Source organism: Erythrolamprus reginae, chromosome 1, assembly GCF_031021105.1.
Source record: "Erythrolamprus reginae isolate rEryReg1 chromosome 1, rEryReg1.hap1, whole genome shotgun sequence".
NCBI lineage: Eukaryota > Metazoa > Chordata > Lepidosauria > Squamata > Dipsadidae > Erythrolamprus > Erythrolamprus reginae.
Genome location: NC_091950.1, coordinates 285,165,738 through 285,188,548, shown reverse-complemented (window position 1 = coordinate 285,188,548; position 22,811 = coordinate 285,165,738). Strand labels below are relative to the sequence as shown.

At 45.2% G+C, this 22,811-nt stretch overlaps 1 protein-coding gene across 1 annotated transcript; it reads left to right on the top strand.

Moving 5' to 3' along the window:
- The first annotated feature begins 3,178 nt into the window (after positions 1-3,178).
- On the top strand, positions 3,179-13,115 carry CGA (glycoprotein hormones, alpha polypeptide). Its single transcript, XM_070739159.1, has 3 exons — positions 3,179-3,278; positions 8,805-8,995; positions 13,012-13,115. The coding sequence occupies exons 1-3, from the start codon at positions 3,179-3,181 to the stop codon at positions 13,093-13,095; spliced, it is 375 nt and encodes a 124-aa protein (XP_070595260.1). The 3' UTR covers positions 13,096-13,115.
- Positions 13,116-22,811: the final 9,696 nt, after the last annotated feature.

Genomic DNA, 22,811 nt, shown 5'->3' with positions numbered 1-22,811 from the left:
CTGAACTTGCTTGCTTCAACTCTGTCCATCTCTGCTCAGATCTACGCTGCTGTTGTAATCTCAGAAACCAAACTAACCCAATTGCTATCCATTTCTCTGTCTAATTACAGTATAGACCAGTGATGGCGAACCTTTTTGGTTCACAAGCCAAAAGGGTGGGTGTGGGTGTGCTAGCATGCATACATGTGCCCACACCCCTCCCCTCCCTCCCATACATGTGCATGTGCACACCCTTGCGTTGCCCCCCACACATGCGCACAGGCCTTACTAAAACTTGGTATATGAGAAATAATGCCCAAATGGGCAAACTGGAAGGTCGAGAAAACGCACTTCCGGTTTGCCATTGTGTTATTTTTTGCACTCTGGAGAGTTTAGGGAAGCTTCCTGAAGCTCCGGAGTGCAAACAACAGCACAACAGGCAAACCAGAAGTTCAGCAAACACACTCTGGAGAGTTCAGGGAATAATAATAATAATAATAATAATAATAATAAGAAGAAGAAGAAGAAGAAGAAGAAGAACAACAACAACAACAACAATAATAATAATAATTAGATTTATATATTGCCCCTCTCCGGAGACTCGGTGAGAAGCTTTCTGAAGCTCCAGAGTGCACAACAGGCAAACAAGAAGTTCAGAAAACACACTTCCGGTTTGCCATTGTGCTGCTTTTTTTGCACTCCAAAGGATTCAGGGAAGCTTCCTGAAGCTCCAGAGCGCAAAAAACAGCGTAACGAGCAAACCAGAAATTCAGAAAATGTACTTCCGGTTTGCCCATTGTGCTGTTTTCGGCAAAAAAACAACACAACAGCAAACCGGAAGTGCATTTTCACCCATTTCTTTTTTTTCCGTTGGGTGATTTGTTTTTGCCTCTGGGGCTTCTGGGAAGCTTCCCTAAAGCATCCAGAGGGCGAAATGACCTTTCCCAAGGCTGAAAATCATCTGGCCAGCACATGCATGTGTGCTGGACCTGACACAGGGCAAAGCCTCATGCGCCCTCCGATATGGCTCCATGTACCACCTGTGGCACGTGTACCATAGTTTCGCCATCATGGGTATAGACTACAGTGGTACCTCGAGATACGAGTTTAATTCGTTCCGGACCTGCGCTCTTAAGTCGAGCAGCTCTTAGCTCGAACGACTTTTCCCCATAGGAATTAATGTAAATAATTTTAATTGGTTCCAGCCCTCAAAAAACTCACAAAGTTAGTCTAAATTATGCAAAAAGACATTGCAAGAATAAATGTAACTTTACTTATTAATAAGATGATAAGCTGAGAGCTTTCCTTCCCTTCCTCTTTTTACCCAAAACAATCAACATGGCAAACTTTTATTTTTATTCATTAAACTGTAGTTATTTATTCAACTTCACTGCCACCCAATCCTGTAGAGGGAGGAAAGAAGGGAGGAAGGAAAAGGAAAGCAAGAAATGGAGGGAGGAAAGGAAGGAAGGAAGGAAAGAAAGAAAGGAAGGAAGAAAGAAAGGAAGAAAGAAAGGGTGAAGGGACAGGAACAGAGGAAGGAAGCAAGGAAACTTATGAAAGGGGAGAGTAACTTCACTGCCACCCAATCCTGTAGAGGGAGGAAAGAAGGGAGGAAGGAAAAGGAAAGCAAGAAATAGAGGAAGGGAAGGTAAAAGAGAGAAAGAAAAAGAGCAAGAAAGAAAGCAAGCAAGAGAGAAAGAAAGAAAATGAAAGAGAAATAAAAATAGAGAGGGAGAATGAAAGAAATGGAGGAGGGAAGGAAGGAGAGAAAGCAAGAGAAAGAAAGAAAGAAAGAGAAAGAAAGAAAGAAAGAAAGAGAAAGAAAGAAAGAAAGAAAGAGAGAGAAAGAAAAAAGAATGAAAGAGCAAGAGAGCAAGAGAGAAAAAGAAAGAGAGAGAGAAAGAAAGAAAGAAAGAAAGAAAGGCAACTTCAAAGAAAGGCTCACTGAGCATCTCTCACTCTCTCTCTCTTTCTATCCCTCTCTCTTTCTCTCCCCCCTCTCCCCCCCTTTCCCTCTCTCTTTCTCTCTCTCCCTCTCTCTTTCTCTCCCCCCTCTCCCCCCTTTCCCTCTCCCCCCCCAGGCCGGCAGTGATGTTTTAAAACAGCCGCGCCGTTTGCGAGCTAACTCCTGAGGTGCGGAAGTTCACCTTTGGCGTTTGGGCCACTCGGAATGTGAAATTCAAAACAGCGTTCGGATCCCCCCACCCCCAGCAGAAGCCAAGGACCCCCAGAGTGGGGCGGCAGGGGAGGCGACCGCCTCTCCACTCACCAAGTGCCGGGATACGAGCCGAGAAGAGCCGGGCTGGCTTACTTTCCTTCCTTCCCGCGCTGATGCAGAGCCACTCGAACAAAGCGTCACGCCCCCCTGACGCTTTTGGCGGCAAAAGAGCCCAGCGTCGCTTCGGAAGCCGCCGAAAGCATCAGAGGGGCGCGACGCTTTGTTCGAGTGGCTCTGCATCAGCGCGGGAAGGAAGGAAAGTAAGCCAGCCCGGCTCTTCTCGGCTCGTATCGCGGAGAGGGGCGGCATACAAATCCAAGTAATAAATAAAATAAAATAAAAAAATGTCTCTCCTCTCCCAGCTCTTATCTCGAGTAGCTCTTAAGTTGAGCAGCTCTTATGTCGGGGTTCCACTGTATTTTAGTTGATTGTGCACCCTTGTTATGGTGACATTGAAAGAGAGTTTGATTGGTTCAATTCTGGCTAACCAATATTGCATCTTGAACGAGATGATTTCTAACAGTAGAATCCTATGTTTAGACATAAGGCTCTTCAATTCAGTTTCCTTGGTAAGCATGTGTAGATTACAACCTCTGTATGAATGTCTCTTAAAGGAGTACAGTACTGTATTTTTAAAATAACGCTCACAGTTGTACCCAATTCAAAATTCAAAACCCAGATTAAAACTTGTCGTCCTAAACTCAGCTTTAGGCAGACAGATCCGGACTACAAATGAACAATTCATGGAGCAAAGAAAGTGTTTCATGTGTCCTTTTGCAACCATTTGGAGATAATTCTAGATATTTGCAGCTGAGATTTAGTGGCTACCTGAGTTTAAACCCGTTATAAATCAACCCATGTCTTAATAAATTGGATTTGTATCTACAGTACATGTAAATCAATTTAATCAACAGAAAGGAATGAAAGATTGCATGGAGGCAGAAAGTCCACTGTTTTTCTCTTTTTTATAGGAACACTATGGATTACCTTGGAAAGTATGCTGTTGTCATTTGTGCCATGTTAGCTATATCTCTGAATATTTTTCATTCATTGCCGGAGGAAGAATTTATGGTACAAGGTGAGATGCCTTTAAAATATGAAATAAATAGAAAACATATGGAGATTATTTTTAGTGCTGATTCTTGTTTAATAATGTAATTATTAGATTGTCTTACATTTTTTGATTTGTTTGATTATATTGAAGGTAGTGTGTATGTACATATTTATTTAATTTTTTATATTATTCAATGTATTTGATATTATTCAATGTATTTGACCATCCATCTCACCATAGTGACTCTGGATAGCTAATAACAATTAAAAAGACAGCATAACAAGAAAAAAAAACCCATAACCAACAAGTGAGATTTTAAAAAAACCCACCCACAACTGTCAATATAACCATTTCACAAGTTCTAACTGACTTATTGACTTCCATGTCTGGTTTGGTCTAAATTTCAGGCGGCTTCATCAAAGTAGATTCCCAATAAATAAGTTCAATGTAAAAAACACTGGATAAATAAACACGTGAAATATATAGCTAATTAAATAAAAACACTTCCATCTACAAACCATAATTACAGATAATTTTGTAGAAGTCAGCATACTTTTCAGGGACTATTATACAAACAAAGAGGTTGCAAAATTTGTGTTCTTTCATTTATACATTAAAAAAGTAGCAGGGGTTCATCACAATACTTTTTAAAGCTTTCACATTTATGTAAAGCACAAAGCAGGGTGGTTTCTAACTTACCTCACCTCCGGTTCGCTTCCTCCCACACTGTGTGGGTGTGCACACATTGTGCACCACATGCCATGAGCCCTCAGCAATCATGGGCTTTCCCAAATATGCCCATGTTACACCAACACTCTGCAGTCTGCATTGGTTGCCGATCAGTTTCCGGTCACAATTCAAAGTGTTGGTTATGACCTATAAAGCCCTTCATGGCATCGGACCAGATTATCTTAGGGACTGCCTTCTGCTGCATGAATCCCAGCAACCAGTTAGGTCCCACAGAGTGGGTCTTTTCCGGTTCCCGTCAACTAAACAATGTCGCTTGGCGGGACCCAGGAGAAGAGCCTTCTCTGTGGCGGCCCCGGCCCTCTGGAATCAACTCCCCCCAGAGATTAGAATTGCCCCCACCCTCCTTGCCTTTCGTAAGCTTCTTAAAACCCACCTCTGCCGCCAGGCATGGGGGGACTGAGATACCCTTTCCCCCTAGGCCTTTACAATTTTATGCATGGTATGTCTGTATGTATGTTTGGTTTTATAATAAGGATTTTTAACTGTTTTAATATTGGATTGTTATATGCTGTTTTTATTACTGTTGTTAGCCGCCCTGAGTCTACAGAGAGGGACGGCATACAAATCCAATAAATAAATAAATAAATGGATAAATAAATGGATAAATAAATAAATGAATAAATAAATAAATAAATGTGTAGTGACAAAACTGAAGCTTCTGCGCATGTGCAGAAGCAAAAAACAGCTTCTGTGTACGTGCAGAAGCCAAAAACAAGATGGCACTGCATAAGGCGTCGCAATTAGAGTCAGTCCAGGGGCGTGACCAACCAACAGTCACTCCTGGTTTGGCAAGCAGGGGAAAATTACCGCTACCAGTTCTATAGAACCGATCCAAATCAGGAGTAACTGACCTCTGGCACAAAGCTTTCCAATGGTGAGCCTTTTTGTAGTTCACGCCCTTGCTATATTATTTAATGAGAAGTTAATGCTGAGTAAAGACTCATCAAAGTATGACAAATATAGAAAACACTGAGATCCAATGTACTCTCTAATTTTTTTTCGGTGTGGGCGGAAAAGTATAGTGTCTGAGCGACAGTCCCTTTGGGACTGGGCGGCATAGAATAATAAATAAATAAATAAATAAATAAATAAATAAGAAATAAATAAATAAATAAATAAGAAAAAAATCCCTTTTATTAAAAGAAATTAATAATTTAAAAAAACCAAAATCCATTACTATTAAAACTAAATCAACCAGCAAAACCAAAAACATAACTATTAATAAAAACAGGTGAGGGCTGGTTTTTTTTCCTCTGTTATTATTTAAGTGCTTTTACCATATGCTTTAAATCAAGTCACTTCTCTCTCTCTCTCTCTCTCACTCTCTTCCTTCCTCTCTCATCTCTCTCTTTCTTTCTTTCTCTTTCTCTCTTTCCCCCTCTTGGTCTCTTTCTTTTTCTCACTTTCTCCCTCTCTTGCTTTCTCTCTCTCTCTTACTCTTTCTTGTTTTCTTTCTCACACTCTGTCTCTCTCTTGTTCTCTCTCTTGCTATCTCTTTCTCTCCCCCCTTTCTCTCTCTCTCTCTTTCTCACTTTCTCTCTATCTTGCTGTCTGTTGCTCTCACTCACTCTCGTTCTCTCTCCGTTCTTCTCAGCGGAGGCTGGTGATATTTAATGTCGGGGGGGGCGCGCGCGCTTGCGCGCGCTCCCTATCTCCATACCAGGCCACTCGGAACATTCAAAATAAGAAAAGCCTTCGCCGGCAGGCGTTCTCTCAGCAGAGGCCGGCAAAGGTGATATTCAATGTCGGGGGCGCGCGCGGGGTTGCGCACGCTCCCTATTTCCATACCAGGCCACTCGGAACATTCAAAATAAGAAAAGCCTTCGCTGGCGAAAGTTTTTCTTATTTTGAATGTTCCGAGTGGCCTGGTATGGAGATAGGGAGCGTGCGCAACCTGCCCCGCCTCTCCTGCAACCCCCTTGCTGAGAGCCCGGGATGAAAGTGCTCTCAGCAAAGGGACTGAGACGGGCAGGGCGTGCGTTCCGGGTGCGGAGGAGCCGCACCCAAAGGTAGGAGGCGGCGGAGGAGCAGAGGGGGCGGATCGGGCAGGGGGCAGTGATGAAAGGCCGAGGGGGCCGGAGGCAACATGGGGAGGCAGGGGCGACTGCGGCTCCCTTCCCTTCTGCTGCCGGCGCCTCCCCCTCCGCGGGACTGCGCGCCCATGGAAAATGGGGACTGCGCGCCCATGGAAAAGGGTGCGCAGGACGGTATTTTGGGGTGCGCGCTTGCTCACGTGCGCAGCCTACAGGGAACGGTACTGAGATCATTAATATTTTTAAAAATATTTCAAAATCATCCAGAGAGATCATCAGACTTTATATCATGTTATTACACAGTTATTAAAGGTATTCAATGGAAAGACAATTACACTGAGAAAAACCTGAACACATTTTCTGCATGGCTTTTCTCCATGGATGTGATAGATCAGAAACAATTAAACTTACATTTATTTCTAGGAAGTAAATGTATAGAACAGGGTTCTATACTTCAAGGACACAAGGTAAGATCTATATTCTGGACCAGTGATGGTGAACCTATGCCACGGGTGCCAAAGGTGGCATGCGGAGCCATATCTGCTGGCACGCGATCCATTGCCATAGCTCAGTTCCAACGTGCATGTGTGTGCCAGCCAGCTGATATTTGGCTGACACAGAGGCTCTGGGAGGGCATTTTTGGCTTTCAGAGAGCCTCCAGGAGGATGGCGTAGGACGTTATTACCTTTCCCTGGCTCCAACAAAGCCTTTGGAACCTGGGGAGGGCAAAACACAAGCCTACCAGAAGTTAGGAAACAGGTCGTTTCTGGCCTCCAGAGGGCCTCTGGATGGCGGGGAAAGCAGTTTTCACCCTCCCCAGGCACTGAATTATGGGTATAGGCACTTGTCATGTGCGGCCTGCACTGGCTGCCGATCATTTTCCAGTCACAATTCAAAGTGTTGGTTATGACCTATAAAGCCCTACATGGCATCGGACCAAAATATCTCCGAGACCGTTTCCTGCCGCACGAATCCCAGCGGCCGATTAGGTCCCACAAAGTTGGCCTTCTCCGGGTCCTGTTGACCAATGTCGGCTGGCGGGACCCAGTGGAATAGCCTTCTCTGTGGTGGACCCGGCCCTCTGGAAACAACTCCCTCCAGAGATTCAAATAGCCCCCACCCTCCTTGCCTTCCGTAAAATACTCAAGACCCACTTTTGTCGCCAGGCGTGGGGATAATTACCATCTTTCCCCTTTTTATTACATTTTTGGCCTTACTGCATGATACATTAGGTTGAATGTGTGTGACTGCATAGCTAGGGGTTTTATTATGTTATTAATGTCTTTTAAATGGATCTAATTTTTTATTGTTAGATTTGTAATGTACTGTATTATTGCTATGCTGTGAGCCACCCTGAGTCTTCGGAGAGGGGTGGCATAAAAATCTAATAAACTATAACTATAACTATGCCCACGCTCTTTTGGCATGTGAGGAAAAAAAGGTTCGCCATCATTGTTCTAGACCTTCCTACCAACAAACTAAAAATGAACAGATCACCATCGCAGGATATTTAAAGCATTGAACGTAATCTATCTAATGATGAATGCATTTATAAAATAAATGTATAATATGTTCAACGGATTAACTTCCTAGCCCCTACTATGGCCATTATTCTGTAACTTGTTCTTAAATGAACAGGAATTGAAATTAGCCGTGAAATGGCCAAGTAGGTTAACATTTCAGTGTTAGAAGACTGATAAAAAGTTAAAGTTTGAAGGCAAGAAATACAAATTCCTAGATTAACTAGAGTGTTCAGAAAATCTATAATGGAACTCATGAGCTCTGATAAATGGAAAAGATTAGTCTACACAATCTTATATGTTGTATTCTAGTGCAAATTAAATACTAATTTGTAATCCTGGTTAGTGAGCACACCGGCTTTATTAAACATCTTTACTGTTTTACTAAAAGAAGGAAAACTGGTTCCAGTGAAGCAGTTTTTCCAATAGTAATCCAGTTTGGGAGAAAAGAAACAAATGAAAACTTATGCTCACCAGTTTATGCCTGCTGTGACCCATTTCAAAGTGTTGGTCATGACCTTTAAAGCCCTACATGGCATTGGACCAGAGTACCTCCGGAACCGCCTGCTACCGCACGAATCCCAGCGGCCGATAAGGTCCCACAGAGTTGGCCTTCTCCGGGTCCCGTCGACTAAACAATGTCGTCTGGCGGGCCCCAGGGGAAGAGCCTTCTCTGTGGCGGCCCCGGCCCTCTGGAATCAACTCCCCCCGGAGATTAGAACTGCTCCCACCCTCCTTGTCTTCCGTAAACTACTTAAGACCCACCTATACCGCCAGGCATGGGGGATTTGAGACACCTTTCCCCCAGGCTTATTATAATTTATGTTTGGTACGTATGTGTTGTTTGGTTTTTAATTATGATAGGGTTTTTAGGGGTTTTTTTAATATTAGATTTGTGCCAGTATAATATTGTTTTTATTGTTGTTGTGAGCCGCCCCGAGTCTTTGGAGAGGGGCGGCATACAAATCTAATAAATTATTATTTTTATTATTATTATTAAATTATTATTATTATTCTCATTCAAACTTTTCTACTTATTTTATTATGCATCAATGTGTAGATTTTCCTAAGGACACTGAGCTTAGAATGATTTTTCTCTTTGGAAATGGACTGCCCCTGTATAAAAAGCTGAGTGTCTCTGTCCCACCACTCAGTTGGAGCTTATTAGGATGCAGTTTAACATTCTGTGTTGGAATGTGGAGATGGGATTTCATCATTCTTCTGCGTTCTTTTTGTATGTTTGTTAGATTGTACTGAATGCAAACTCACCCTGAACACTCGCATGACCAAACTGTTCAGCGGCAGGCCTGTGTACCAATGTGCAGGATGTTGTTTCTCAAGAGCTTATCCAACTCCCATGAGGTCAAAAAAGTCCATGCCCGTACCAAAGAACATCACTTCAGAAGCGAAATGCTGTGTGGCAAGAGCTTTCAGAGAGGTAAAGGGACTGTCCCTAGCCGATGTACGGTGGGTTAGAATTTTGTTTACTCTTCTTCTTCTTCAGCCTGATCTCCATATGGAGCATACAAACAGGAACTGCAACGAAGAGGCAGAAGAGTGCGACAGGAAAGGACCGCGAGCAGAAGAGAAATGAACATGATTTGTTTTCAATCTGTGTTTGGATATCAGCTCTGAGTTTGTAGGGAAAAACAAGAATTCTGCCAAAATATCAGCTATAAATATTTTATTGGAAGGAATTCTGAACATTATGTTTAATGTTGTTAACCCTTGGGTTATCAAGGAAATGCACAGAGGAAAACGTGGGATTCCACCAGATATCTAGGAGATATGAGGAATTATTTAGTTATGCAAAGCAGATATATTAAAGTGTATAAAATAGTGTTTACTTTAGAAATAGCACAGTCAAGTGAAAAAGTCCGGGCATTCACATTTGAATCAGTCAATGTCTCTCAATACAATAATATTATTACAAGTCTGTCTTTGTCTTACATATTAGACATATATTACAGCTTACAAATACATCAAACTATCACAAAACACAGAGTTTACTGCATCAGTCACAGTGAATCAGCAGAGAGAGCAGAGAGTCATGCTTTCTGGCTCCCTCTTATGGTAATTTGCAACACTACCTCTTAAAGCTATAGTACTTCAGTACAAACAAACATTCATTATTAGCTTGTTTCTATATTGCAAACCCAATTGTTTTGTACATAGTGCCCACAAATGTCTATTATCAGACATATGACTTGGGAATATTTATCCAGAATCTCCCTTAATACAATCAACAGGAGGACTTTTGATTTATTGATTGATTTGTAATGTTTATATGGCTGCCTCAGTCAAGTAAAATGATTCTGGGCAATGTGCAGAAAGTCGATTACCAATACAAACCCCAAAGAAAGCAATACTATAAATTAGAAGCCAACTAAAACCATAATATGCTGACCAGATTAAAGCATACCACAACAGTTGGAAGTCCATCTATATTCCATTACACAGAAAGAAGCCCACCCTCTGGAGATGTATAACCAGTGGTGGGCAGCAGCAGGTACGTCCAGGTGCGTGGCTCCGTTAGGAAAATCCGAGATGTGTGCACAGTGACATGCCCCTGCATGAGATTTGGCTTCTGCGCATGTGCAGGAAGCCAAATCTCATGTGAGGATGCACACAAGAGTGAGATTTTGGTTATTTTCACTGAATTTTTGCTTCTGCGCATGCGTGGAAGCAAAAATATTGATGAAAATAGCCAAGGTCTCACTCTCGTGCACATCCTTGCATGAGATTTGGCTTGCTGCGCTGCGCAGAAGCCAAATCTCATGCTGACAGGCACGCGGGGGCCTATGACTCCGAGGGAGCTTTGGTAGGAGTTAAGAAGAGTGGCCCTTCACTGTGTATAGCCATTAGACACAGTGTCTAAAATGGCCTGAATGAGGAGAGAGTTAAATGAAGAGCTGAGCCCTGATGCTTTCTGAATAGGCAGCAGTGGTGGGTTGCTACCAGTTAAACCCGACAACGGTGGGAGGCTCTGCCTATCCGCCCGGACGTCATCACTGATGATTTGCGCATGCTCACCTCTCCGAACTGGTAGCAAAGGTAAGTGAAACCTATTACTGAAGGGCGGGCCTCTCACTGCCAGTCCTTACTGCCCATTTCCTATGAAGGAACAGCATGTGTACCATCCTCTTTCCTTCCAGCCAAAATCTGATCAAGTTTTCCAAAACAGGGGGAAAAACCAGCATCCAGAAATTAACTGCTCAAAGATGAGCATTATATCCAGGGGTGGGCTAACAATCCCAGCCCTACCAGAATGCACTGGGAGCGTGCCCCTGCATGTGTGCCAAGCGCACTCCCGTGCAATTTCTGGGGGGCTTTTGCTTCCACCCATGTGCAGAAGCAAAAAGCCCCCAGAAATTGGAGAGAAGAGTTGCCGGTTGTGAGCAACCTGCAAAACAAGGTATTAACTGCCAGCCCCCGCCAGTGCACTCACGCGCAAGACACACGCCCGTGCAATTTCTGGAGTTTTTTTGCTTCCATGCATGCGCAGAAGCACCCCCCCTGAAATTGGAGAGAAGAATTGCCGGTTATGAGAGACCGGCAAAACAAGGTAAGATCTGCCAGCCCCCGCTGCACTGCTTGCCGTCACTCCCCCTTCAGTTCCCCCTGCCACGCCGCTCCCCCTCGCTCCCCCCGTGTCTCCCCTCGCCCCTGCTTACCTGGATCACCTCCTGCAGGGGCTATGGCACAGGGAGCAGGCCGGGTGTCCCCAATTCTGGCTGTGCGGCCTCTTCTGTGCTCTCCCGCGTTGCAGGCATCTCTCCTGCGGCCCGGGAGATCAAAGAAGAGGCCACGTGGCTGGAGCTGGGGCAGGACGCTTTTGCTGCTGGCCCCAGCTGTTGCTCTAGGCGAGGCAGTGAGATTCAGCTGCTGCGCAGTTGCAGCAGCCAAAATCTCTTTCTGGCAGCAAAAATTGCCGGTTTCTTTGCTTCCGCGCATGCGCAGCAGCAAAAAACCAGTAAATTTTCCCACCGTTCTGCTTTGTAGCCCACCCCGATTATATTCCTGTCTATTGATTCAAGTTGGTTGAACAAGACAGCTTCATGCTGTTTCATACCTGCTGACTGGTATGAAATAATTTATAGAAATAATTTATATAATGTAATGTGATTACATACATGGGCTGATGGGCTTTAACTGGCTGGGGCATGTTGGCTAGGGAGTAAAGAGCTGTTGTTCAAGAGCTGGAAGCCAAATGCTTATTAGATGTTAGGGTAATTTTTCTTGCTCCTGACTTGCTCCTGATTCCATCTACTGCAAATTTTTGTCACCTGATGCAATCCCATGCACTCCCCTCTTTCTGCTTTGAGGAAAGGTCTTCTACTTTTAATTGCAATGCATTACGCAACTGTACAAACTAATGATAGAGTTTTGTTCTTCTTTTTATGACTCTTCAATCTTAATCAGGGTAGAGTGGAGCTGAGTATTTACTATCTGGATGCTCCTCTTGACACCTACGCAGAGTCCACAGCAAATATTTTCTCTTTGAACCCTGATAGAGAAACATCTGTCACTGCTTAGGATTGAACTCTGAATCTACTGAGTGGGAGGCGCTCAATGATTAGAAGAATAGATCATGTACAATATAACAGTATAGAAGAATAGATCATGTACAATATAATAACTATAACAGTAGCATACATGTAGGGGACGGAAGGAACGTTTGTGTCTTATAGTTTCCAGCAATCCTGTTAAGATGGTGAGTATTAAAAAGATGTACAGTGGTACCTCATGATACGAACTTAATTGGTTCCAGGAGGAGGTTCGTAAGGTGAAAAGTTCGTAAGATGAAACAATGTTTCCCATAGGAATCAATGTAAAGCAAATAATGCGTGCAAATCCTTCAGGAAAATCCCAAACTTTAGAAGGGAGGCGAACAGAGGGCAGGGAGGAGCAGCTAAAGGGGGCGGGTGGAAGAAGCAAGCCTAGGCTAAAGGATGAGTGGGAAGGAAGAAAGGCAAGGGGGACGCCCCTCCCTTTTCTTTCTTCAAAAGACACCGTTTCAGTGCCTCTGCAAGCACCCTGTTCTCCTACTTTTTAAAATGCAAACTCTTTCCCCTCCAAGCTGCCCCTCCCTTTTCTTTCTTCAAAAAAGGAAAAAAAAGAAACCCCTTCATCCCAGCAGAAGCTGCTTGGGTTCGTAAGGTGAAAATAGTTCGGAAGAAGAGGCAAAAAAATCTTAAACACCGGGTTCGTATCTCGAAAAGTTCGTTAGAAGAGACGTTCGTAAGATGAGGTACCACTGTAATGAATATTGTAGTTCAACAGCACTTAGGCCTGAAATTCACCTACTCCCAGCACAGGCAATTATTCCAAGGGTGACCAGTCTACATAAAGGCTGATGAAAGAAAAGTTTTTCTTTAAGTGAGAAAAGAGCACTTAACCTCACTGTGGGTATTAAAATGCATCCAAATCTGATTTTAAAGTTTGCTTCCCCAGGTTTTCATTCCCAATGATGGAACTAGGAAGATTGAGAATCACACTGACTGTCATTGCAGCACCTGTTACTATCATAAGTCTTAATTCCTCTACAACTGGACAACATCTTCCTCTACAGCTGGACAACAGATCGCTCAGAAGCATATTTATCATAGCATATATTTTTGTTTTTCTTAGTTTTGTCATGAGATTATGTATATTCTTAGGTTTTCTGATAGGAATGATCCTTCTGATCAGCATGTTTTGAATACCCTGCGGTTTCCTCTCTATGTGTGTTGACACTCATTGGGATAAACAGAAAAAATATACCCTTCTTCTCGGAATCAAATATAGAGTTATGCACGATAACCAAAGCCTCGTTTATTTTGTCCTGTATGTCAGGTATGCATTTACATGGTTATTGTTTTCCAAGAGAAAAGACCCCAATAGAGTCAGTGGATGTAATTTGTCACCCCAAAATTAATTTTTAATGGTGCTTGTTCTGTCGGGCTCTCTGGTAGAATCCTCCCAAAAATTCACAGATACAAATTTCAGACACACACACGTTTGAAAATCCAAAACAATGTTCTTTATAATGAAAATTCACTTAAACCAAGCACTCTTTTTGTATAGCAAAGAGCACTCGTCTCCAAACAAACTGGTAATTTGTACAAGTCCCTTATCAGTTCTGAGATACTTAGCTTGCAGCTGTGAGGTAATTCACAGTCCTTCTTCTTTCACAAAGTGAAACACACTTTGCCCTGGTTTAGTTTCAAAGTGGGGAAAAATCAGCACACAAAAAGTCAAAGTCAGTAAAGCAGTCACGAAACACAATGATCAGATAATCCTCCACAATGGCCATAGCAGCCTCACTAATTGCCACAGCCCCACCCAACCACAGGTGGCCTCATTTTCTTTGATAATAATCTCTCAGTTGTTGTTGCCTATGCATCGCTCTCCGCATGCGTGGCTGTATCATTAACTCTTGTTCTGAATCCAAGGAGGAGCTAGATAATTGATCTCCTTCTGAGCTGTCTGCCACACTCTCCTCCTCCCTGTCACTCATGTCTTCTTGGTCAGAGGAGCCTTCATCAGCAGAATCCACCGTGGGCAAAACAGGCCTGCAGCATGTGGATGTCTCCCCCACATCCACAGTCCTTGGGGCAGGAGCAGGGCCAGAGCTAACCACAACAGTGCTAAACATGGAAAACGCACACTGATGCAAGGAAATTTGAATTTAATTAAAAGGAAACTTGCATCAATTCTTTTCAAGTTGGTTTTAGAATTATTTTCTCTTAGCGTTGGATTGGACATCCTTAAACAAATATTGTCATTGTATGGAACAAGGAGTCTACACAGCAGTACACTGACTTAGGACCATAATGGAAGCAGCCCATCAGGTTCATGTCGGTCTAAAATCAGATTATCCACACAACCAACACGATTTTATTATCTTTCATGTGGTGGTGGTAAAGTGATGCTATGGTTGTTAAACAAATCAGTGTGGGTTTTGCCAAAGACTGGAAGCAAATGCTGGTTTTCAGCAAAACCATTGAAAAAGTCATGTGGGAGGAGAATGCTGCGAACAATGAAGCCCAGTTGCTGAGTACCAGAATTGCAGTTACATGACTGCAGGGAGAGGAACAACCATTAGAACTGGGTTGAAAGCAGGGGTAAATGCATGCGCAGAAGATAAAAGAACCCAAATGGCATCGTACGGGCAGGTAGGCGGAGCCTCACGCTCCCTTTGCAACTGGCTCTCCAATAGGCACAAGCGAACCGGGAGCATTTCATTCCTGGTTGAAAGTAGGGAGGCCCATCACAACTTCAGAGATCGCTATAGGACTGCCCGTATCTATATCACTGAGAATGAGGAGTTACTGACAAATCTGAAACAGTTTTTAATAAGTGTTTTTTCTAAGTGTTTTCAATAGGAAAGTGAACACAAGAACAAGGGGACACAATCTGAAGTTAGCTGGGGGAAAGATCAAAAGCAACATGAGAAAATATTATTTTACTGAAAGAGTAGTAGATGCTTGGAACAAACCTCCACCAGACATGGTTGGTAAATCCACAGTAACTGAATTTAAACATGCCTGGGATAAACATATATCCATCCTAAGATAAAATACAGGAAATAGTATAAGGGCAGACTTGGTGGATCATGAGGTCTTTTTCTGCTGTCAGTCTTCTATGCTTCTATGTTTCTAGTTTCCTCCTTCGCAAGTACAGAAATTACTGCAGGATGGCCTTTGGACCCATGAGCCTAAAGATTCTTTGGAGAGTAGGGGAGAAGGTACAGTTCCTATCTGTAACTCCTTGAAGTTGGTGCATTGGCTAACCGGGATTACAAGTCTGCCCTCAAAAGCTGTAATGCAATTACAGGAAAATAACAGCTTTATTTTTAAAAGTCCTAGCTCAGTGATGGCAAACCTTTTATTGCTCCGGTGCCAAAAGAGCATGTGCACGCACTATCATGCATGTGTGAGTGCCCACACCCATAATTCAATGCCTGGAGAGAGCGAAAACAGCTTTCCCCACCTTCCCGGAGGCCCTCTGGAGGCTAGAAATGGCCTGTTTCCCAACTTCTGGTGGGCCCAGTAGGCTTGTGTTTCGCCCTCCCCAGGCTCCAAAGGCTTCCCTGGAGCTGGGGGAGAGTAAAAATGCCCTCCCCCATCCCCCAGAGGCCCTCTGGAAGCCAAATCGCCCTATCGGAGCTTCTGTGCGGGCCAAAAATCAGCTGGCTGGCATAGACATGCACGTTGGAGCTGAGCTAGGGCAACAGATCATGTGCCAGCAGATAAGGCTCCGCGTGTCTCCTATGCCACCCGTGTCATAGGTTTGCCATCACTGTCCTAGCTAGTGTAATTGGAAGCATCTTTCTGCTTTTCAATCCAACGTAGAGTATGGATACTACTTGCAATATTGATTCGCACTATTGCTTTAACTGGGATGACAGATATAATATATGCTTTCAAAAGACAATGATGATAATGACAAGGAGAAGAAAGTGAAGCTGGACTAGGTCGTACATCCACCCAAATTTATATTTTCATTCATTCATTCATTCATTCATTCATTCATTCATTCATTCATTACATTTGTATGCCGCCCCTTTCCGCAGACTTGGGGCGGCTCACAACAACAATAATAACAATAATGCAAAGCCAAAAGACTCTTGAAACGCCTGGAAACACCGAGGCACTTGGGGTGGTGGCCAGTGGGAGTGGCTGCTGTCTTGGGGGGAGTGCCCAGCAGAAGCTTTAAGGAACATGCTGGAGGGAGCTTGCCTGTGTCAACTGCAAAGCCAAAAGACTCTTGAAACGCCTGGAAACACCGAGGCACTTGGGGTGGTGGCCAGTGGGAGTGGCTGCTGTCTTGGGAGGAGTGCCCAGCAGAAGCTTTAAAGAACGTGCTGGAGGGAGCTTGCCTGTGTCAGCTGCAAAGCCAAAAGACTCTTGAAACGCCTGGAAACACCGAGGCACTTGGGGTGGTGGCCAGTGGGAGTGGCTGCTGTCTTGGGGGGGGAGCCCAGCAGAAGCTTTAAGAACGTGCTGGATGGAGCCTGCTTGTGTCAGATGGGTGGGATGGGAGGACTACATGGATGTTTGGACCTGCTGGACGATAAAATCACGAAAGAGAAATGAGAAAGATGGAACTGGTTGCTTGGGAATTGGGACATTGCTAATATGAACTTGCAAATGACTATCATTGTCTGTCCCTCCCCCCTCCTCCCCCCCTCCTGACTTCTGTGCACTTCTATGCACTTTATTGAAGACCCACGCCCCCTAGTGGACCGGCTGGGAAAAAACAGCAGCTTTTTAAGACCTTTTTAAAGTCCTTTAAGATCTAAGACTTATTGAAGCCATACAAAGACACTTCACCTGGACCGACTGACTAACCGATGTTTAACTAACTAATAATTAGTATTAAGATCTGATTTTTACTATTTTACCATTTTTACCATTTTATACTACTAATTATTAATTTTGTGAATTTTTCAATTTCTATTTATATGTATTTATATTGTGCCACATTTTATTAGCTTTTTACTTATTACTAATTTAATCTTTTTTAATATTGGGAGGGTTCGCTAATTAATGGATGATTGGAATGGAGTTAATCTTGTGCATGGAATGAATGATTGGTATGAGTGTGATGGTTGGGGTGGGTGGGAGTACAGTATGGATGAGATGATTGTGAGTAGTATGAATGATAGGTTTGGCCCACCTGACGCTCGGGAGACAGGAGAGGAAGGGGCACCGATCTCTGGGGTGGCAGAGGGCCGGAATATCCCTGTGTTGCTGGGGAGAGGCAGATACGGTGGGGGCCACAGAGTTAGCCGTTCCAGGGGAACGAGAGACCGTTGCTTAATAACGGTCCCTTGTTCCGGCTCTGTGAGCCCAATCTTGGGTACTGGTGATGAGTGTAACTCTGGCCCTGGACTCAGGTTGCTGCTGCTCAATGCCAGGTCGGTGGTAAATAAAGCTCTCCTCATCCGGGATCTGATCCTGGATGAGGAGGCCGACCTGGCTTGTATTACTGAAACCTGGCTGGGCCCGGAGGGAGGTGTCCCTCTCTCTGAAATTTGCCCAGCCGGGTTTCAGATATGGCATCAACCTCGACCCCAGGGAAGGGGGGGAGGAGTGGCTATTATAGCCAGGGAGAGCCTTTGCCTGCGTAGACTCATTGCTCCGGAAATTGCAGGTTGCGAGTCTCTCTTGCTGAAGTTGGACTTAGGGGTTCAGGTGGGGTTATTTCTCACGTACCTGCCTCCCAGCTGCGTGTCAAAAGCCCTGCCTGTGCTACTCGAGGAGGTAGCCGGGTTGGCGGTGGAGTTCCCCGGACTCATTGTCCTGGGGGACTTCAACCTGCCGTCACTCGGCGAAACCTCTGGGCTGGCACAGGAGTTCATGGCCACCATGACAGCCATGGACCTGACTCAAGTAGTACAGGGTCCGACTCACGAGGGAGGACACGCACCTGACATGGTATTCCTTTCCGAGCAATTGAGCAATGGTCCGAGACTAAGGGGCTTAGAAACGTTGCCTTTGTCATGGTCAGACCATTTTCTGCTACGGCTTGACTTCCTGGCTCCAATCCTTCCCCGCAGGGAGGCGGAACCAATGAAGATGTTCCGCCCCAGACGCCTGATGGACCCAGAAGGCTTTCAGACGGCGCTTGGGGTTATTCCAGAGGCACTCGTCCACAGTTCGGCGGAGTCCCTTGCTGAGGCCTGGAACAGGGCTGCGGCAGGGGCTCTTGACCGGATTGCGCCTTTGCGACCTCTCCGCGGCGCTAGACCCCGTAGAGCCCCATGGTTCAACGAGGAGCTCCGGGTGTTGAAACGCCAAAAGAGACGTCTAGAGAAGCGATGGAGGAAGAGTAGGTCCGAATCTGATCGAACACTTGTAAGAGCTTTTATTAAGACTTACAAAGTGGTGCTCAAGGCGGCAAGATGCCCGTACCATGCCGCCTTGATTGCATCAGCGGAATCCCGCCCGGCTGCTCTGTTTAGGGTGACCCGCTCCCTTCTTAATCAGGGGGGAGTTGGGGAGCCCTTGCAGAGTAGTGCCGAGGAGTTTAACACGTTTTTCGCTGATAAAGTCGCTCAGATCCGGGCCGACCTCGACTCCAATTGTAAAACAGAGTCGACTGACAACGAGTCAGTCGAGGTGACTGGGGCACGTACTGGTCCACCTGTCTGGGAAGAGTTTGATCTGGTGACACCTGATGAAGTGGACAAGGCCATCGGAGCTGTGAGTTCTGCCACCTGCTTACTGGATCCGTGTCCCTCCTGGTTGGTCTCGGCCAGCAGGGAGGTGACACGGAGCTGGGCCCAGGAGATTACCAACGCTTCCTTGGGGAGGGGATTTTTCCATCACTCTATAAAGAAGCGCTTGTGCGCCCCCTCCTCAAGAAGCCCTCCCTGGACCCAGCCGTACTTAACAACTATCGTCCAGTCTCCAACCTTCCCTTTATGGGGAAGGTTGTCAAGAAGGTGGTGGCACTCCAGCTCCAGCGGTCCTTGGAAGAAGCTGATTATCTAGGTCCCCAGCAGTCGGGTTTCAGGCCCGGTTACAGCTTTGGTCGCGTTGATGGATGATCTCTGGCGGGCCCGGGACAGGGGTTTATCCTCTGTCCTCGTGCTCCTCGATCTCTCAGCGGCTTTCGATACCATCGACCATGGTATCCTTCTGCGCCGGTTGGAGGGGCTGGGGGTGGGAGGCACTGTTCTTCAGTGGTTCTCCTCCTACCTCTCTGGCCGGTTGCAGTCGGTGTTAGTGGGGGGTCAGAGGTCGGCTCCGAGGTCTCTCCCTTGTGGGGTGCCTCAGGGGTCGGTCCTCTCCCCCTTGCTATTTAACATCTACATGAAACCGCTGGGTGAGATCATCCAAGGACATGGGGTGAGGTATCATCAATATGCCGATGATACCCAGCTTTACATCTCCACCCCATGCCCAGTCAGCGAAGCGGTGGAAGTGATGTGCCGGTGCCTGGAGGCTGTTGGGGCCTGGATGGGTGTCAACAGACTCAAACTCAACCCGGATAAGACGGAGTGGCTGTGGGTTTTGCCTCCCAAGGACAATTCCATCTGTCCGTCCATTACCCTGGGGGGGGAATTATTGACCCCCTCAGAGAGGGTCCGCAACTTGGGCATCCTCCTCAATCCACAGCTCACATTAGAAAACCATCTCTCAGCTGTGGCGAGGGGGGCGTTTGCCCAGGTTCACCTGGTGCACCAGTTGCGGCCCTATCTGGACCGGGACTCATTGCTCACAGTCACTCATGCCCTCATCACCTCGAGGTTCGACTACTGTAATGCTCTCTACATGGGGCTACCTTTGAAAAGTGTTCGGAAACTTCAGATCGTGCAGAATGCAGCTGCGAGAGCAGTCATGGGCTTACCTAGGTACGCCCATGTTTCACCATCACTCCGCAGTCTGCATTGGCTGCTGATCAATTTCCGGTCACAATTCAAAGTGTTGGTTATGACCTTTAAAGCCCTTCATGGCATCGGACCAGAATATCTCCGAGACCGCCTCCTGCCGCACGAATCCCAGCGACTGATTAGGTCCCACAGAGTGGGCCTTCTACGGGTCCCGTCAACTAAACAATGCCGGTTGGCGGGTCCCAGGGGAAGAGCCTTCTCTGTGGCGGCGCCGGCTCTCTGGAACCAACTCCCCCCGGAGATTAGAACTGCCCCTACTCTTCCTGCCTTCCGAAAACTCCTTAAGACTCACCTTTGCCGTCAGGCATGGGGAAACTAAACATCTCCCCTGGGCATGTTAAGTTATACATGGTATGCTTGTGTGTGTGTTTGCTATTACATGGGGTTTTTCTTAAATCGTTAAATATTTTAATTAATTGGATTGTTGTGACTGTTTTTACTTGTTGTGAGCCGCCCCGAGTCTTCAGAGAGGGGCGGCATACAAGTCGAACAAATAAATAAATAAATAAATAAATAAATAAATAAATAAATAAATAAATAAATAAATAAATAAATAAATAAATAAATAAATAAATAAATAAATAAATAAATAAATAAATAAATAAAATATACAATGTAACAAATCTAGTATTAAAAGAAAGTACTGTATCTAAAAACCCGTCATTTAAAAAAAGCATACAACACTAACATGCCATACATAAAATCTATAAACCTGGGGGAGATGTTTTGATCTCTGGGGGGAGTAGATTCCAGAGGGCCAGGGCTGCCACAGAGAAGGCTCTTCCCCTGGGGCCCGCCAGACGACATTGTTTAGTTGACGGGACCCGGAGAAGGCCAACTCTGTGGGACCTTATTGGCTGCTGGGATTCTCCGGCAGAAGACGGTCCCGGAGATATTCTCGTCCGATGCCATGTAGGCTTTTTAGGACATTACCAACACTTTGAATTGTGACCGGAAACTGATTGGCAGCCAATGCAAGCTATGGAGTGTTGGAGAAACGTGGGCAAACCTAGGTAACCGCACAATAGCTCTCGCGGCTGCATTCTGCACGATCTGAAGTTTCTGAACACTTTTCAAAGGTAGCCCCATGTTCCCCTCATGTTCTTGTTAAAATTAACAGTAGAGAATCAACAAAAAATGAAGCATAACAGGGCAGCAATTATTGCTAACCTATTAGGTCACATAGCTTCCTGACCTAATGCTTGAAGGAAAAAGCACATTTTAAAGCCCTTACGAAGGCCATAAGAATCTTATTACATTCAGTCTCTTTTACTCTACAGGTACCACTGAATCTGAATGAATTGGGAGGCTGTGAAGTTGGCTTTTATTCATTTTTTTAAAAAAAATATAATTTGTCACCCAGACTAAACAATGAGTATACAGCAGGGGTGGGTTCCTTCCTTACCTGCCTATGTGCTGTGTGCACACCATCACATTTCACATGCTCTCTCGCTACGTACACATACGCATCCCCTCACGCAATTTTGCTTCTGCACAGGAAGCAAAAAAATCCCCAAAATCTCATGAAGGGATACTCACGCAATTCCAGTGATTTTTTTTCTTGCTTCTGTGCATGCGCAGGAAGCAAAAAAAAGAGGCCAAAAATGGTGCTGCATGATAGACCAGTGAAGACAGCAAATTGGCCAATCAGTGGGCCGGTACCGGAATGGTGCAGCCCACTGCACCAATAGGAATCCACGGCTGGTATGCAGTTATTGTTTACATATTACGTAGACACCACTCTATAAAGGCCATTATTCTTGGGTAATGGTGTTTTGGAGTTTTCTGAAATGCGTATTTTATAAAATACAAATTTTATTTTGTTTAGTTTGTTTAGTTAGAAATGGGTATAAAAATGGTTCCTGGGGAAATTTGGACCTGGTTGCACCACAATTTTTAGTCTTACCAAGAGACTGTGAAATCTAGTCCCGCCGTGGGCATGAAAGCTGGCTGGGTGACTTTAGGCCAGACACAGGCCACCTCACCTGACAGGCCTTTAGTTGTAAGGAAAATAGGAAAAAGGAGCACTGGTGCTGGGTGGTAGGAATCTGATTCCCAGAGGCCAACGAGCCCAGGAGCAATTCGCCAATGATCAATTCAGGTTGCTGATACCCGTTCTACACAAATGTCCACATGGAAGAGGACGCAGGTGGCGGGAGGGGGTAGGGGGTTAGCAATTTCCAGAACTAAGGGAGCCTGTTGCACCTAGCTGCAGGGCCTGTTGCAAGACACAACCATATTCTATTGGCTGTTGTCAAACTCCCATGGGGCCATGTAAGGGTTATAGCTGGCTCTACAGGCAAAGTACAAATGCTAGGTCAGTGATGGCCAACCTTTTTTCCCTTGGGTGCCGAAAGAGGATGCACATGTGCTATCGCGCATGAGCAAGTGCCCACACCCATAATTCAATCCCTGAGGAGAATGAAAACAGCTTCCCTGACCCTCGGAGGCCCTCTGGAGGCCAACGGCCTATTTCTCAACTTCTGGTAGGCCCAGTAGCTAAAAACGCCCCCCCAGCCTTTGGGTGAGACAAAAATCAGCTGGCCAGCAAACACATGCATATTGGAGCTGAGCTAGGGCAACGGCTTGCATGCCAGCAGATATGGCTCTGCGTGCCACCTATGCCATAGGTTCACCATCACTGTTCTAGGTGTTTGCCTTAGCTAAGTTTGGTTGAAGTTTAGATTGCTGACATGATCTGATGAAGAGCTTGTGTTCTGACAGTGTGTTGGGCAATTCCTGTTAAATCAGAGGCAGGAGGCTCGGAAAAAGGCTAATGGCTCTTTATTAGCATCCAGGAACAGTTGAAGTGACCAGCTCAATTGTTGGTTTTCGATCACCATCTAGTGGAGGAATACGTAACAGAATT

Coding starts and splice junctions, on each gene's coding strand:
- CGA (XM_070739159.1), top strand. CDS start 3,179: ATGGATTACCTTGGAAAGTATGCTGTTGTCATTTGTGCCATGTTAGCT. Junction 3,279..8,804: donor GGAAGAATTTATGGTACAAG/GTGAGATGCCTT, acceptor TATGTTTGTTAG/ATTGTACTGAATGCAAACTC. Junction 8,996..13,011: donor TGGCAAGAGCTTTCAGAGAG/GTAAAGGGACTG, acceptor TTGCTTCCCCAG/GTTTTCATTCCCAATGATGG.